The following is an 18,657-nucleotide window of genomic DNA, read 5'->3' as shown; positions in this document are numbered from 1 at the left end:
CAGTTTTTTTTTTTGTGCAACCTGCTGGATTGAAAGAAAAAAAAACCTCAGTGTGTACCAGGCTTTACCTAGATGAGCTACTTCATTTATAAGACCAACAATGGGCAAAAAAGTCACTCTAGCTAAATATTCTCACAGCATAATTAGCATACGGTCACATTTATACCTTAGAAACAAAACTCTAATAGCTATGAGGATCCAAGTCCATGACTTAAATTGTGGGGAAGCAAATAAATTGAAACCATACAGACGATCAGGAATTTTCTATTGTTTTTTTATCCATAGGAAAAATTTAAAACGTGTTCTATTTTTTTTCACCGATGGAAAACAAACCGATGGGGCCCACACACGATCTGTTTGTCCGATGAAAACAGTCCATTGGTCTGTTTTCATCGGACAAATCGATCATGTGTACAGGGTTTAAGGCATTGCTGCCTCTGACTGGTAATCTCACCAGATTTGGAATGAGATTTGGTGATGTCACTACTATACAGATCAGTGTTCTCCTTTCTAAAAGTTTTGACATAAGGAAGAACATAAGAAAGAACAAGGCATGGTAAGTCAGTAATGGGGTAAAGATCTACTGCAGAGAGACCACAGACAAGTCTCTGTGACTAGTTTTTTGACTACAGCTTCCAGATACCAGTTCCTCTTTCAATTCATAAAATGGGTTCAGTAATAGCTGAGCAAGAAGACACCAAATTATAGGCAGGATCAGAGTCGGGAACAAGCGGAGGTCAGCAACATGTAGGTAGCGAAATACTAGGTAGACAATCAGAATCTTGGTCATAAATCCAACCCAAGGTTGGTAATGGACTACAAACATTGATAGACAAGGGTAAACTGAAAGCAGGTCAGGAAGAATAACAAGGTTAATATCCATTTAAGGATCAGGAACACAGGAGAGAAGGCTGAAAGACCATTATTCAATGATCCTGTGCTGAGCTCAGGTTTAAAAAGCCCTTTTTTGCGCCAGTGGACGTGCCCACCAGCTTGCCCATTTGTTGTGATGTGCATGTGTTGGTGCACATACCTGCGCTCAGTCACCATCACTTGTGTTGTTAAGCTTCTATGCCCATAAATATGTGCATGCATATGAGCACACAAATTAGCCTGATGGCTGGCATAGTGTTCCTGACACCCCATGTAATATCAGGCTACACTATTGCCCCGTACACACGATCCTGATTCCCGGCGGTAAAAAGTCCGCCGGGAATCCCGGGAGGAAAACCGAGAACCTGCTCCGTCACTTTCCCTGTGTACACACCAGAGGTTTTTCCGTCGGGAAAACTGCAGTGAGAACTTTGGCTGGGAATCCCGGCCGTGTGTATGCTCCACCGCAGTGTTTCCCATAGAGAAACTGCTGGGAAAAAGAGCGCCGGGAATCGGGGCAGAAAAAAAGAGAACATGTTCTCATTTTTCCTGCCGCGATTCTCGGCGGTTTTCCTGTCAGGAAAACTGCCGTGAAGCATACACGAGGCCAGTTTTCCCGGCCAAAAGCTGTCATGGCAGTTTTCCAGACGGGAAAACTGGTGGTGTGTACGAGGCATTAAAGTTTGGGTGTGATTCTTCTTTAAACATTTGGAGTCCAGAGTTATTAACATTCCAACTCCCATACTGGGCTCTTAAAACAAACCTTTCAGTATCACTGTAAAATTAAACGATCCTATCTAGGCAACTTTGGGCACCACCATGTGCGAATCCATGCATTTTATTTTCCAAAATCACATGGGGAGCCCCAGAAATCTGGATGCCGGCAATTTTCTACTTCTGTTTTCTATAGCAGCTACAACCTAGTACAAGGAGGATCCTCTCAATTTGTCATTTATACCTTGGAAAAATGTACAGGAAGTGTGAAGCCCATGCTGTAAATAGAGAGGTGATGATAACATATCTAAATAGATACAATACATTTATGAAATGCTTATTAGTGTGCAAAAGTTTATGCTTGTGATAGGTAATAACTACAAGACATTTAGTGATAAAAAAATCTGAATCGACACTGGCGAAATTGGTAGCAGTTTTATATAATGAGTGCTGTGTGTCTGAGCTGGTCATGACCCAAAGCTACTATCTATAATTAAAAAAAACACAGGGGGCCAGATTCAGAAAGGATTTACTACGGCGTATCTCCAGATACGCCGTCGTAAGTCCGAATACGCCAGAATTTGTCTAAGATACGACTGACGTAAGTCTCTTACGCCTTTGTATCTTAGGTGCATATTTACGCTGGCCGCTAGGGGCGCTTCCGTATATTTCCACGTTGAATATGCAAATGAGCTAGATATGCCGATTCACGAATGTACTTGCGCCCGGCGTATTAAAATACGCTGTTTCCGTAAGGCGTACGACTGGCGTAACTTTACCCCTCATAAAGCAGGGGTAAGTCATGTTAAGGCATGGACGTCGGAAACGTCGGAACAGCGTCGTATTTTACGTCGTTTACGTAAGTCGTACGTGAATGGGGATGGGCGTAGGTTACGTTCATGTCGACTAAGCATTGAGCCGGCGTAACTTAGGAAGAAAATTCAACGTGATACTGAGCATGCGCCGTTCGTTAGGCGCGTCATTTACGTGGGGTCCTGATTCATTTCCATACACCATGCCTCCTACCAGCCTACTTTGAATTACGCAGGCTTACGCCGGCCCATTTACGCTATGCCGCTGTAACTTAGGGCGCAAGTTCTTTGTGAATACGGTACTCGCCTCTCTAAGTTACGGCGGCGTAGCGTATATGAGATATGCTATGCCCGCCTAAACTTAAGCCATTCTTTATGAATCTGGCCTAGGGTGTAGTTTGACTTTAGAGTTGTATAAAAAAAAAAATTCACCTTAATGCAATCTATGCATTAAGGTGAAAAAACATCTGATGACGCCGAGCCCCCGTTTTACTTACCTGACCCCTCGAAAGTCCTGCGCGCGGTCCCGAGATCCTCTTCGCCGCTCAGCCTGGCCGCTGATTGGCTAGAGCGGATGGATTGAGAGCAGCGCAGCCATTGGCTGGTGCTGCTTTCAATCACATCCAGTGACGCGGCACGCCGAGGGGCGGGGCCGAGTGATACAGTGAGTTGCTATAGCCGCTCACTGTATCACGGGAGCGCGCCCACAATTACTCACCATCATGCAAGCTCTCTCGTCTGACTGTGGTCAGTACTCGCGGGGAGGACCAGAGACAGCCGCAGAGGGACCCCAGAAGACGTGGATCGGGGCCACTCTGTTTGTTATTTTAAAGGAAAAAAAAATTCCTTTACTAACCCTTTAACATTAATTTATGTTTCTGGTCGGTGGCAGAATACAGTAAGTTCCAGCTGTATGAACTAAGTAGATAACTGCAAAAACAAATCATTCCTCAAATTTCTTCATATACTATTCATAGGTAAACTGTAGTAATTTAAAGTGCATACAGCTTTTAGGGGAATTTGGTTATTTTAATTATATATATATATACAGTCGTGGCCAAAATTGTTGGCACCCCAGACATTTTTCCAGAAAATCAAGTATTTCTCACAGAAAAGTATTGCAGTAACACATGTTTTGCTATATACATGTTTATTCCCTTTGTGTGTATTGGAACAAAACAAAAAAAGGGAGGAAAATTGGACATAATATCATATAATATCTATCCACCTCTAGACTTACCGTACTTTATGGATTAGAATCATGCCCTTTAAACAACATTTCAGTTGTAAGTCTTCAGTCTTTGACAGCCCTTTGTAGCAATACATACAATAAATATTGTATGCAGCCCTTTGACGATATCAGGGGCCGCATTTGAGGCCCCAAAAAGTTGACAACAATTGGCTTAAAGAGTAACTTTAGGGGGCTTTAATAGGATGATTCAAATAAACTTTGTTGCAGATTCCTACCTGTTTCTGCTCTAAAGAAATAGCTGTTTGTTCCATTAAGTTTTTTGGGTACTAATTCTGAAGGAGAGTGACTAATTCATTATAAGCAGCTGATGTACTTTTAGGATTGTGATGAGAAGAGCTGCATTGTCTGCATCCCTGATTAACTCTTTGGGAGTATCTCAAAAATTACACTTTTGTTGAAGAGGATGCTCAAAATCTGGCTTGTATCTTAGTGCATAGTTTTCCACACCAGCAATAAATTACATTCTGTATACCAGCAACCTGTAGGTTGCCATATTGCATTGAATTTTACAGAAAATTACCATTCTGCAGTTTTAAAGGGAAGGGATATTTTATTAAAGTGGAACTTCAGTCGTTTTTCCATCTTTCCATCTATTAAATCTTCTGCCCTTCTTGTTTTTACTTTGGATAGTATTTTTTTTTTCTGCCAGTAAATACCTTATACAGCCAACTTCCTGTTTCTTGTCTGGTAAAAACCCTAGGCTTATGACATCATGCACAGCTCTCTCTCTAACTCTCATGAGAGTATGCCAGGAAGGGAGGGGGGAATAAGTCATAAGAGGGCCAATGAGAGCTGGAGGCAGTAGTGTATTTAGGTTTTGTGCTGCCCTAGGCCTGACTCAACTCGTACACCCCTAATTTAAATATGATCCACCCCTTTCTGTCAAGGCCACATTCATTGCAGTGGGGACACTAGTTCTTAGGGCCTGGGGGGAGCAAAGAATTCCCTGTATTTGCATAGATTTCCTCTCACTTCCTGTTTGGCTATGGGGCAGGAAGTGAAGGGTAATATCTGCAATGGGACATAATCTGACCCCCACAGTTGCGGAATGCCGACCACCCGCATACCCACATACCAGGAGTGCGGCTGCTTTATGGGGGCACTAGACTAATTTGCCTCTCAGCAAAGTTTGCCCCAAAGGACTGGTGCTACACTAACAGTGTAGTGCAAACCGGCGGGGACTCTTTCTGTGCTGCCCCCTGCAAAGTTCTGCCCTATGCCTGGGCCTTGTTGGCCTAGGCCAGGATACAGCTTTGGCTGGAGGTGTGCCTCTGTGTGTCTGTGTAAATACAGGAAGTGAACAGGCAGTATCTTCAGCTGCCCACAGTTAAAATGGCTGCAGCCAGATTCAGTGGAGGAATATTTCTGCAGCATATTTGGCAAGTACAGAATCACAGTATATATACAACAATATGCAAAGTGGTTGGAGGAAAGCTTCAGAATAGCAAAGATGTTTGTGTTGCAAATGATGTGAGCAGACTGCAGTTCCTCTTTAACATTTAATTACAGTATGGCTTGTGAAGCTATTGTATATGCAATACAGTGGAACATCGGATTGCGAGTAACGCGGTTAACTAGCACTTCGCAATACCAGCACTGTATTTTAAAAAACCCTAACTCGGTTTGCAAGTGTTGTCTCGCAAAACGAGCAGGATTCAGGCCAAAGCGGTGTGCAGTTCTGAAATGCTTGGAAAGACACAGAAATATTTCTGAGGTTTGCTGAGGTCAGCCGAGCTGTCCTCTGGCTTTTCCGGCCGTTTCCCAGGCTCTCTGGCGCCCCCCACCTCTGGCCACATGCGGTATTACATGCCATTGAAGTCAATGCGGAACAAATTATTTTCGTTTCCATTGACTTCAATGGGGAAATTCGCTTTGATATGCGAGTACTTTGGATTACGAGCATTCTCCTGGAACGGATTATACTCGTAATTAGAGGTTCCACTGTACTATTATTTTGTATTGGCTATATTATTTTTTCATGAGTTACCTTTTAAGCTAGCCATGAGACAGCCAGCCACAGATCAAAGAAGCTTTGAAGGTCCTCAAATTTCATTGTTGGGAAATTGGGGTGCGGGACCAAATTTATCACTAACCCTAAATTAGGTGCATATGAATGATGTGCCCTTTCATACAGGGTTCACCAATATGTCACCATATCATTAAAGTTAAAACTATGATTTGCTATTTAATGTGGAATATTGTTTGATCCATCTACAAAGTGCATACATTCTATCATTCTACAATATGTACAGGACGAAAAGATGGCTCCATTTTATTTAAGATACAGGGCGGGACAACCAAGTTTCTGCAACATATTTCTCATGGTAGTTCAATAAAAGAAAGCCCTGCATCATATTCAAACAAACCATGCAGAACTTTCATTACTATTCCCAACGTGTACGACAAACTCACAAATATGTTGCTGTGTTCATTCTTCGTGGTCCCATTGTATGTAGGAGCACAGCCACTTACTCCTTCTTCTACTCAAGATGAACTAGGTACTATGGACTTGTGATGTCACTACTAACTTGACAATGTGATTTGTAGTGTGCATAGAGCACAGGGCTGCTGTTAGAAATCACGGGGCTCCATACAGCCTACCTGACAGAGCCCCCTTCCCCATCTGAAAGTGACTGAGGACATAGATTTTGTTGGCTGGTGCAGATGATGCAAAGAATAATCAGACATATATGGATGGCTGTAGTTTACTTGGATTCATTTGTATTGAAGAGACATACAGCAGAGAGCATGGTGCTCATGTTAGCACACAAGATATAGAAAAACAACAACCATAGATAACAGGAAAGATGCAGTAACAGATAGTTAACACAAAGAACATTATGATAGACTATCTGTGTATAGTGACATCTAGTGGACATACTCCAAATACACAGGGAAATAAACCAAGCAATGTATAACATAGCATGAAACAATGTTCAGTCTCCAACACCCCTTCTCATTGTGAAGTGCTTAATTAGACAAACCGATTCTTCTTGTAAGATCCATATGTCTCTTTGCAGGCAAAGGCTTAGTAAGGATGTCTGCTAACATTTCCTCAGTGGGACAGTATTGTAGATCCATCTGTCCTTGCTCTTGCAAGTCTCTTAAGAAGTGATATCTCACGTCTATGTGTTTGGTTCTCGGGTTTATCCGCTCTGTCTGTGCGAGTGCTATACATCCTTGGTTGTCCTCATAGATTGGCGTGGAATCTTTCTGGATCTGATCTAGATCTTCCAGCAATTGTCTCAACCAGATTACCTCTTGCCCTGCTTGTGATGCGGCCACGTATTCTGCTTCGGTGGAGGACAGTGTCACTGTGGACTGTTTTCTGGTGGTCCAGCTGATCAGACCGTCTTTAAATAGAAACAGGTGTCCACTGGTGGATTTCCGATCACTGGGGTCACCTGCCCAGTCTGCATCCACATATCCAGTCAGACCACTCTTCCCTGTAGATGAAAATTTCAGTTTAAAGTCTATTGTTCCCTTCAAATAGCGTATGATCCTTTTTGCTGCGTTCCAGTCCATCTGGGTTGGCTGGGATACTTTTCTGCATAAGAATCCTACTGCTGTAGCTATGTCAGGCCTTGCCACTGTAGCTATGTATAGTAACTTCCCCATTGCCCTTCTGAATTGTGAGTCATTTTGCAAGGGGTTAATTGAGTTGTTTAATTCTTTAAGATAATTTGTCTCCATAGGCGAGTTGACTGGTTTGGCATCATTGAGCCCAAAAGTTTCAATTACTTCCTGTATTTTGTGACTCTGGTTAATAAGAAAACTACCATCTTCTTCTCTTTCTATCTGCATGCCTAGGAAGTGTTTGACATCACCTAGATCTTTTGTTTCAAAGTCCATGTTTAAGACCTCCAGCAGTCTGGAACAATCCCCTTCTTGCTCATAACATACTAACAGATCATCTACATAAATGAGTACAAAGATCCACCTACCATTTAGTTTCTTGGTGTATAGGCAGGGATCGGCCTTGCTCCTCTGAAAGGATTCTCTCAAAAGCGCCTCATTAATCTTCATGTTCCATGCTCTGGCTGCTTGTTTGAGCCCGTAGATCCCCTTCTTAAGTTTACACACCTGTTCTGGCTTTTGTGGGTCTACAAAGCCCTCTGGTTGCTCCATGTAGATGTCTTCTGTTAAGTCACTGTGTAGGAAAGCGGTTTTTACATCAAAGTGCTTTACTAGCATTTGTTTTGTAGTTGCAACTGTGAGTAGAGCTCTGATTGTGGTATGTTTGACGACTGGGGCAAATGTCTCATCGTAGTCTTCTCCATATTTTTGGGAGTATCCTTTGGCTACGAGTCTCGCTTTATATCTCTCAACTGTGCCATCAGTGTTGTACTTGACCTTGAAAGTCCATTTACACCCAATTGCCCTCTTTTTGGCCGGCAGTTGCGTTAGTACCCAAGCCTGCGTGTCCTGTAGTGAGATGATTTCTTCCTCAGCTGCCTTTATCCATCTCTTGGCTTCCCTCTCTGGGAGTTGTGTTATGTCTTTCCAACAAGTGGGTTCTCTTACGCAGGATGTTTCTACTTTGTACGAGAGTCTGTTGGGGGGTTTACCTTTGTTTTCCCTCACTGAGCGTCTTGGTTCAGCGTCATTAGCTGGTTCAGTTTGTTCCAGTCTTTTCTGTGACACAGTATCACTTTCGGGGGTTCGTTCCATGGGAAAGAAAACCTGCTCAGCGTTATTTGGTTCTTCTGCTCTTGGCATGGCTGGCTCCGTTACTTCATTTCTCGGGTCCTCGATAAATGTTACGCTGCTGCTGATTGTCACTTTATCGGTCTTCGGGTCTATGATTCTATATCCTTTGGTGTTGTCGGCATAACCAACAAAGACACCTTCAATTGCTCGATTCTGGAGCTTGCTGCGCTTTTCTCCCGGAATGTAAGCAAAAGCTTTGCTTCCAAATACCTTGAGGTGTCCTATGCTTGGTTTTCGACTGTGCCATAGCTCGTATGGAGTTTTGGTTGTTGCCTTGGAGTGTAATCTGTTTTGTAAGTAGGTGGCCGTTTGTGCTGCTTCTCCCCAATATTTTTCAGGGAGTCCAGAATCAGTCAACATGCATCTGATCATTTCAGTCAGGGATCTGTTTTTCCTCTCTGCTACCCCGTTCTGCTCTGGAGTATATGGGACAGTCTTTTGATGTTCTATTCCTAGTTCCCTGAGTGTATTCTCAACTTGAAACCCGGTGTACTCCCCACCATTATCACTTCTGAGTACTAATGGTTTTCTGTGAAATTTATTGCTTACTTTGGTAACATAGTCCTTCAGCTTGTCGAATACTTCTGACTTATTCTTCATTAGGTATGTCACTGTAAACCTTGAGTAGTCGTCTATAAAAGTTAATATGTATTTATTTCCTCCTGGGGTGGTTGTTCTCATAGGCCCGCATACATCTGTGTGTATTAGGTCGATCGGTCTTGTTGCTCTGCTTTCACTTGCCTTTGGTGGGGTTACTCTGGTGGCTTTGGCCTTGATGCAGCATTCACACCTTAGCGTGTTTGGGCAGCCTGTTAACTTGAAGCCTTTCGTTAAATCCCGTCTGGCCAGCTCCTGTATGCTGTCAGGGTGCCTGTGGCCCAGACGTCTGTGCCATAAATGAATACAGTTCTTGTGTTTATGTGTGCAGAGCTTTGTTTCTTGCTCAACAACATCAAGTTCATAAAGGTGCTTGCCCGCTTTAGCTGTTGCTATCACTCTTTCCCCATCTTGGATAGTGCATTGGTCACCTTTAAACGTTGTGGTTAGTCCTTTGCTTGCCAGTCGCCTGACTGATATAAGGCCGCCATTGAGTCCGGGAACATACAATACATCCGTCATTGGTATTTTTAACACTTGTCCATCCTCATTTTTACAAGTGACTATTCCATGTCCTGTTCCTTCAGCAGTTGTGCAACTCCCGTCTGCAAGATATATGGCTTCTTTCTTGTCTGGATTGAGCTCTACAAAGAATTCTCTGTCGTTAGTCATGTGACTTGTTGCTCCAGAATCTATATACCATTTATGGTTGGTGACGGCATCTGTCACTTTAAAAGTTCCGTGCCACGCTGCTTGGTCGTTGTTTTTCATCATGGTTATGAGTGCCTGATTGGGATCTTTTTCCCTCTGCTCATTCCTCCACAATGGACAGTCGCGCTTGAAATGCCCAGCCCTGTTACACCGGAAACATAGTTTGGCCTTCCAGTTTGGCATCTTAGTGTCTGTTGCTTTAAGTGCTGCTCCTGTATCGCTCTCTTGCCTGTGAGAAGCTTGCTCCTTTCTGCGCTTGTATTCATCTGAAAGTCGAGATTTCACTAACTGTAATGTGAGTTCTGCTTCAGATCTTGTCTCTAATGCATTAATCAGAGGGTTGTATGACTCTGGCAGGCTGCATAAAAGTATTGCTGTCACATGGTTATCTTTGATCTCCTCTCCGAGGTCCCTGAGTTGTGCAACAATCTCCAGCACGCTTCTTATATGTTCTTGCATATCCCCTTCTGGAGTCAGTTTGGACTGGTACAGCTTCCTTAGTAAATATAACTTGTTGTTTAAGCTAGAGCTCTCATGTAATCTACGGAGTGCAATCCACATACCTTTGGCAGTATCTTCCCCTTTTATGTGGATAAGCTGTTCATCTTCTACCAGTAGGGCTATTGTGGCTCTTGCCTGTCTGTTTTTCTTATCCCACTCCTGGTTGTCTACATCCGGCCTGTCTGTGGTGAGGACATCCCATGTGTCATCTTTGCTCAGCAACATCTCCATCTTGAACTTCCACATCTGGTAGTTGTCACTATTTAGCTTAGTGATCCCCAGTTTAAGATCCCCGCTGCTAGCCATGATTAATGTACCTTGCTCGTATTCCAAACACCTGGATACCTCAGAGCAGATTTCCTCCGCAGCTTGATCAAAGATGGTGTGCAGATGAAGACTAGGCCTCTGTTCCAGCTGTCTGATGATTCACGTTGTCTGGGCCCATAACCTTTGTTGGCTGGTGCAGATGATGCAAAGAATAATCAGACATATATGGATGGCTGTAGTTTACTTGGATTCATTTGTATTGAAGAGACATACAGCAGAGAGCATGGTGCTCATGTTAGCACACAAGATATAGAAAAACAACAACCATAGATAACAGGAAAGATGCAGTAACAGATAGTTAACACAAAGAACATTATGATAGACTATCTGTGTATAGTGACATCTAGTGGACATACTCCAAATACACAGGGAAATAAACCAAGCAATGTATAACATAGCATGAAACAATGTTCAGTCTCCAACAGATTTATCAGTCTTTTTCTCTGTAGCCTCAGCTGCACAGATGAAGGAATAGGAAGCGCTTCAAGGCTTCCTGCTCATTCACAAGCTAAATGAATGGACACAGGAGTCATTGGCAATGATCACTTTCTGTGTTCATTTAGGAAAGTAAGGGGTCAGTAAATTACATATTTACCTGCCCCCTCCCCCACTCTCCATGAAACATCCCCCTGTGTGCCTGCAGCAGATGCTGATAGGAGATGAGAAGAGGTAAGCTGGTAGCCCTGTGAATGGAAAGGAGCACCCGGGGAGGAGGGGGGGCAGTAGACAGCAGATGGAAGGGGCGCATGTGCTACAACCAATCCCCCTGCAGTGCAGCCAGATAGGGAAAGAAAAGAAGAAGATGGCAGTGCTGCAGGGGGAGGCAGAAGAGGGTCAGTGTTTGCAATCAGACAGTATAGCCGGACCTCCTGCTCAACGGGTGCCCAGGCCCCCCTTTTGAACTGATGGGGCCCAGATCCAGCATATGAGGACTGGTTGTACTGCCTTATGAGTAGCCCTGAGTGTCATAGCAACTAAGGCACATTGCTCGTTCTAAATAAATATATGTGAGGGGAAAAAGAGAGGTTTTGAAGTTCATGGAGGACATCACAAGGAGGCAGGAAAACACAGCAAGAAACGATTTAATAAAAAATACCGTATTTATCGGCGTATACCGCGCACTATTTTGCCCTGAAAATCAGGGCAAAATCGTGGGTGCGCAGTATACGCCGATACCCGCTTTCCCGCCATGAGTTTGAATACTGCGCCCGCATATAGCGAGCGCAGTACACTCGTGAATCTTCGGCCAGTCTCGGCGCCTCTCGTACTGACGTCCTGAGCGTACAGGACGTCAGTGCGAGAGGCGCCCGAGCCTGCCCGAAGATTCACGAATGTACTGCGCTCGCTATATGCGGGCGCAGTATTCAAAGTCGTGGCGGGAAACGAGCGGGAGGACGCCGCCGAAGGACGCCGGACCTGCCGAAGATGGACACCGGACCCGCCGAAGATGGACACCGGACCCGCTGAAGATGGACGCCCGACCCGCCGAAGATGGACGCCCGACCCGCCGAAGACGGACGCCGGACCCGCCGAAGAGGACACCCGACGAGGCCGCAGAAGGACGCCGGACCCGACGAGGCCGCAGATGGACGCCGCGCAAGACATCAAAACTGTAAGTACAAAACAACAAAAAATCTTTTTTTCCCACAGGATTGGGGGCTATATGTAATGTGCTGGGATGTGATCTAAGTGCTGGGATGTGATCTATATGTAATGTGCTGGGATGTGATCTAAGTTCTGGGATGTGATCTATATGTAATGTGCTGGGATGTGATCTAAGTGCTGGGATGTGATCTATATGTAATGTGCTGGGATGTGATCTATGTGTAATGTGCTGGGATCTGTATGTAATGTGCAGGGGGCTTTGGAATATAAAAGGGGCTGTTGAAAGTTTTTTTCCTAAAACTTCCCTCCTAAAATTAGGGTGCGCGTTATACGCCGGTGCGCGTTATACGCCGATAAATACGGTAGTTCACAGGGCCATTAAGTAATTGATGAGTACAAAAGTGCAAAATCTGGTGCAGCTCTGTATAAAATAAACCAATCAGCTTCAAGGATTTATTGTCAAAGCTTCATTGAACAAGCTGAAGTTTAAACTGATTGGTTAACATTCGCAGGTGCACCAGATTCCGAGTATTAGCAAATCTCATAGTGTCACTTTAACAATGGAATGGTCACTATAAAGAGACAGCAAAGAGGCATAAAAACGTAATAAATTTTTGCTTTGAAAGCTATGCTCATTTGTTGCTAAGGAAATTGATATGCCTGAGACACACTAGTTTATATTTGACATACAGTTTACACATTATAACAAACAGATAAAGTTATAAAAAAATGAACAAATCCTGGAAGTTTATATTTTGCAGTCTGGATATACTGGTAAATCACTATATAACATTTCTAAATGTCTACAATCTCTTAATGAGCCAATAAACATAAATAAAAAAACTTTTAATAAAAAAAAAAGAAAAAAAGAAAAGGAAATTTTAAAAGATACATATACTGTACCAAGAGTTCCCTTTAAATAATGTGGATAATCTCTCATTTCCACTTTTCTAAATTTTTACTAATTTAGGTTAGAGTAAAATAAAACTTTTTAATATTTTTTTTTAAATCATTTTTAAATATTTATTAAAAACACATAGTTATTCTATATTTGGATATGTAATACAAAAATATTCTTTATGGGAATTGTTTGACAGTATTTTTATATTTGGATATGTAATAAAAAAATATATATTCTTTATGGGAATTGTTTGACAGCATTTTTTCATCAACATCCTATTGTGTATGATGACACAAAATAAATTTTTATATTACACAAAGATAACCCGAGAAAATACAAAATGCACTTTTAAAATGATGATTTAATTTATTAAGAGGAAAAAAAGTGTCCAAACCTGTGAAAAAGTATCCCCCCTCCTTTGCAAAATCATGAATGAACTGTAATTAACCACAATTTTTTGGAAAGCTGGGTTAAATTTCACTTCCCACACCCAGGCCTGATTACTGCCAGACTTGTTGAATTAAGAAAACACCTAAATAGAAGCTGTATGACAACGTGAAACAGCCGGTTCACACTGGGGCGGCTCATCAGGCGACTCAGCCGCCTGACAAGTCACGTCCCATTCTATTCAATAGAACCGTTCTACAAGGAGCGACGCTCCAACTTAGAAAAAGGTTCTTGTACGACTTCGGGGGCGACTCGGGGCGACTTGCATTCACTTCTATACAGAAGTCATTTTGCAAGTCGCCTCTGAAGTCGTCTTCAGGACACCTTGCTGAATCGCCCCCAAAGTCGTGCCGCCCCAGTGTGAACCCGCTCTCAAACTCACAATTCAAGAACAGTTTAGAAACAAAGTAATTGACATGTATCAGTCTGAAAGTGATACAAAGCCATTCCTAAGGCTTTGGGACTCCAGTGAACCACAGTGAGATCCACAAAAATCCACAAAGATCGAAGTGATCGTACAATAATCGGATCATTAGTACTGGGCATTGGAGAGCTGATCACGACAGCTCATCCAATATTATTCACTTGGACAAAAAAAATCTCGTACGATACACAATCTTACAATTTTTAATCAGTATAGTTGTCATCCGAAAATCCAATAGAATTTTCGTAATTTTAGTAATATAGGAGTGAATGGAGTGTCTGATCAGGCCTGCCTGTAAAATTGACAAGCAGACCTGATCGAAAAAAGCCCTGTGAAAGGGGCCTTAGAGAAGTTCCATAGAGCCTGAACAGGGCAGGTGGAAAGGTGGAGCTGAGATTGTTTTGGCGGAAAGTCGGACACTAACTGACACTTTTGACACTTTTTGGGCATCAGTGACACTAATACAGTGATCAGTGCTAAAAAATATGCACTGTCACTGTACTAAAGACACTGATTGGGAAGAGGTTAACATCAGGGCGATCAAAGAGATAACTGTGTGCCTAGCCAGTGTTTCTGTGTACTATGGGAGGTGCTTTCACTAGGGCTTTGCAGGGACACATAATCCATGCTTTCTGTATTGACAGAATGGTGATCTGCCTTTACATGGGCAGACCACCTTTCTTCTTCAGTACCAAAGGATTGGCGGGTTCTGGCGGACATTGACACTTGCATTTGGCTTCAGTGGGTGACTTTTAAAGTTAAAAAATATGGAACAATACTGCGCTGTCTCTTTAAATAAAAAATACAGCAGCTAACACAGCAAAATAGATCAAAAAATTGCAGTAAAAGAACAGCGATACGTATATAACAGAATATCTAATAACAGATATCAAAATTTGAAAATAGATCTATAGTAAACAACACCACATGTGTCCACCGTGATGATGGAGTAGTTGTCAGTCAAACTATCACAGCACTAAAAAAAATTCTGGACAATAAGGGGGTGCAAAATGCTGGAAAAAAACAAGATGCGCTACATGTAGTACAATGTAAACAAGTGTCCAAAAAATGATGAAATGAATCATCCGTGAATAATAATGAAATATAAATAAACAACAAATAATCAGAAAAAAGTCCTTAGTGGAAACGAAAAAAATCCTTTCACCAGTGATTATGAAGAGCAATGTCCATATTGGTAAGTGACAATCCAAAAAAGAAAAGACCTCCACCAAACGAGTATTCAATCTGCTTACCAGATTCCCGGTGGTCTCTTAATTAAAAGAAGACCCCAGGTAGCATGAAGATATAAAACTCTGCAGAATCGGAGCTTGAGGGACAATCAGGCAAACGATCTTGGTTGCACTCCAGTGTTAGGGGATACGGTGACCATACCACATAGAAAACATAGGAGGCCACAATAGTGTAAATCCGTAAAGAAATACTTTATTAAAAGTTGGTAACAAAAACACACTTACAATTTAGCAGTGTTTGACAGGCATATCAAGTGACGCTCCGGCCGGAAGCAGACCAAACAGCCCATCAAATGGTGTGGAAATATGCAGACAGCGGGGGGTGATACCGGTGTAGATGCACGCTCCGCCCGACCTGGTTTCGCGACAAATCGCTTCCTCTGCTGGTATAGAATTGGTTATAAGAGAAATTGATAATAGTTTGCCAAAGCAGTTTAATCATATTCCGGTGCTATGAAAATTAGTGCCTTTCCACTTTTCCATTCGTTTAACCTTTAAAAGTAAATACTCCTTTAAGAGTAATGCCGTGTACACACGATCGAACATTCCGACAACAAAACCGTGGATTCTTTTCCGACGGATGTTGGCTCAAACTTGTGTTGCATACACACGATCACACAAATGTTGTCGGAAATTCCAAACGTCAAGAACGCGGTGATGTACAAGACATATGACTAGCCGAGAAAAATGAAGTTCAATAGGCAGTGCTTCTGCTTGATTCAGAGCATGCATGGAATTTTATGAGTGGGAATGGGCTACACACGATCGGAAACAACTTTTGTTGTCGGAAAATTTGAGAACCAGCTCTCAAACATTTGTTGTCGGAAATTCCGACAGCAAATGTCCGATGGAGCATACACACGCTCGGACATTCCAACAACAAGCTCACATTGAACATTTGTTGTCGGAAATTCCGAACGTGTGTGCGCGGCATAACTGTTCGAACAACGTTTTAAAAATGACTTATCTTGAACTTATAAATTAATATTTATCTTTCTCTTACTAATGAGGAACAATCCTGTACAAAATTGAAAATGCACAACCAGCATGCAACATAAACAAAATAATCACAAGGTATAAAAAATTCCCGTATCTAATGTTATATCATTTTTGAAACATTATCTTGGCTTTATAAAGTGTATACAGTAGTGATATCTTACCAGTAAAATCTGTACCACAGATTGAAAGGGCTGGTGATAGCTACATTTGTATGCTGTGATCAGAAAAAAACATTAGCTTCTTTAATAATTAACATAAAGCAATGAGGAAGTTTGAGACAAGCCTAGTCACAGATCATAGAAGTTTATCGGTAGCATTAACTGAGTTGTCACAAACAAGGTGTATCGTGCAACTGGAGAACAGGGGGATTACAGAAAGCTTTTCTCTGCGGGGCCAGGACTCAGATACTTGGTGGAGAAAGACGATGTATACAGGGCAAAGTAAAAGTCCGATTAAAGTAAAACCTCCATGGTATGTCAATATTTTTACTCTATTTCATGTAAAATTGTACAATGTGTTTATTTATTTATCTCTAAGAGCCGGTTCACACTGCGGCGGCACGACTTCGGGGGCAACTCTGCAAGTCGTCCTGAAGACGACTTCAGAGGCGATTAGCAAAATGACTTCTGTACAGAAGTCAATGCAAATCGCCCCGACCTACCCCCGAAGTCATACAAGAACCTTTTTCTAAGTCGTAGCGACTTGCGTCGCTCCTATTAGAACGGTTCTATTGCATGACGAGTCGCCCCAGTGTGAACCGGCTCTAAAGGGTGCATACATGGATTGAGGAACAGCTAGTATGTCCTGCTAGCAGATAGGCAGAAAGGGGTTTGTATCCATGTAGACAAACTGAAACATATTGAAGTCCAACTTTTTTTTGCTTACTTGAATAGTGTGAAGAAGGGTTAGGATCTCTGAGAAACAAGTATGTAGGTGAATGAATGACTTCCTCTTGAGCAACAGTCACTCACAATCCCATCAAAATTGTAGAAAATAAAAAGGTTGGCTTATAAAAGGGGGTTAGGATCTCTCTCGGGTTTTAGTTACTTACAAAAAAAGAGTTTGGTCAGGGGCAGTGCTGGATTAGAGGTTCTTCTTAGGTCCCGAAAATGTGAAGAACTTGAGGTTTAGTAGTGTTAGTGCTTAGACTGCTCCCAAACCAGTGCTTCCTCCACCCTCTGAGGGACTTCAGCTGAAAACTTAGAATCAAGAAGAAAATGAGTGCCAAAAGAAGGCATTGATGAGGTTGTTGGGTGAAAATGATTGTCTTTCATTATCAGTTTAGAGCCAAAGCATTTTGGGGGTAACAGAGTCCAACATTTTTAGGACTTGGATGTGCAGGAGATTGCATGATTTCGAAGTGAAAAGTGTGTGCCTGTGTTTCCATTAATTAAGTTCTCTTGTGTAATGTGAAGGCAGCAATCCAGTGTACAACATCTATATTGATCTTTTAGTACAACCCCTGAAGAACTGAGGTTTTGTTACCCCCAAAATATGTTGGCTTGCAGTTGGTAATGATGAGAATCATTTCCATCTAACCACCTTATCAATATATATTGTGAGGCTCTTTTTCTTCTTCTCACCAGGTTTTCATTGCTGTCTATTCCACTGTTGATTTTTCCTCTCTGTACCTGGTGACACCTTTGGGTACACTGACATAGGGTCTCTGTGATAGGAAGTAAGATAGAATCTCCCCGTGGATACACAGCAATAAAACCTGAAGGAGATCCTATTTTTTCCACTTTGATAAAATGTGATTTTACCATTGTTTGTAACTTGCTTGTAGAGATTTTCAGTCACTTCCTGTCCAAGAGACGACAAGACAGGAAGTGAACACAGATAGCAATAACATCTTGACAGAGGTTCTAACTATTTTTTAATTCATCCAGCTAAACAAACTCATAAAAAGATTATGGTGTATGTATGGCTACAACCTCCCCCCAGGGATGGACTGGCCATTGGAACTACAGGGATCGGCCCACCGTTTCCCGGTGGGCCGATGGCTCAGTGGGCCGGCTTCAGTGACAGGGGACTGCCGCCCCCCTCCGCTCCTCTGTCTCTCCCTTCCTGCAGCGCTCACCTCCTCTCCCTCCCCACAGCGCTCACCTGGGGGGAACAGAGAAGCAGGGGGAGGACCAGAGAAGTAGGGACGACGACAGAGGAGCATAGGGGAGGGGACCGACTGCTGACTCAACAGCTATGGCTTTGGAGTTTCTCACTTCTGCCTAATCTTGTCCCATAAGGGGGAGCACCGAACTGATTCTTTACCCCCGGTGAAATAATGTCTAGCTTCCCCACTGGTACTGCCTATAAGAGTACCAGTACCAGCCGTTCTACTCTAATAAATTAGAATGGCTAGTGAAGGGGGAGATGGGGCTTGGGTGGCCGGGGGGGGGGGGGGCAGGAGTTGTCCGGCCGCCATGGGAGAGACCTGTCAAAGTGGGCCAGTCTGGATGAAGTCCAGGGCCAAATTGTTGTCCCAGTCCAGCCCTGCCTCCCCCCTTCTATCTGGATATTTCTTTCTTTACCTTTAG

The 18,657-nt window shown here is 42.8% G+C and overlaps 1 protein-coding gene across 5 annotated transcripts in view; it reads left to right on the top strand.

The window, feature by feature from the left end:
• Positions 1–18,657, top strand: part of BLNK (B cell linker) — a 310,096-nt gene that overhangs the window by 94,632 nt on the left and 196,807 nt on the right. For 4 of the 5 annotated variants that reach the window (XM_040361820.1, XM_040361816.1, XM_040361817.1 and 1 more), the window contains exon 1: positions 16,371–16,594. The exons of the other annotated variant lie outside the window; for it this stretch is intronic. In XM_040361820.1, coding sequence (XP_040217754.1) covers positions 16,386–16,594 — 209 coding nt within the window. In that variant the 5' untranslated portion in view covers positions 16,371–16,385. Of the gene's footprint in view, positions 1–16,370; positions 16,595–18,657 lie in introns of those variants that run through there. 5 annotated transcript variants of the gene reach the window in all.

The sequence above is a fragment of the Rana temporaria genome, chromosome 8, assembly GCF_905171775.1.
Source record: "Rana temporaria chromosome 8, aRanTem1.1, whole genome shotgun sequence".
Taxonomy (NCBI): domain Eukaryota; kingdom Metazoa; phylum Chordata; class Amphibia; order Anura; family Ranidae; genus Rana; species Rana temporaria.
Note: the sequence above shows the minus strand (reverse complement) of the source record. Positions and strands in the feature narration are given on the sequence as shown.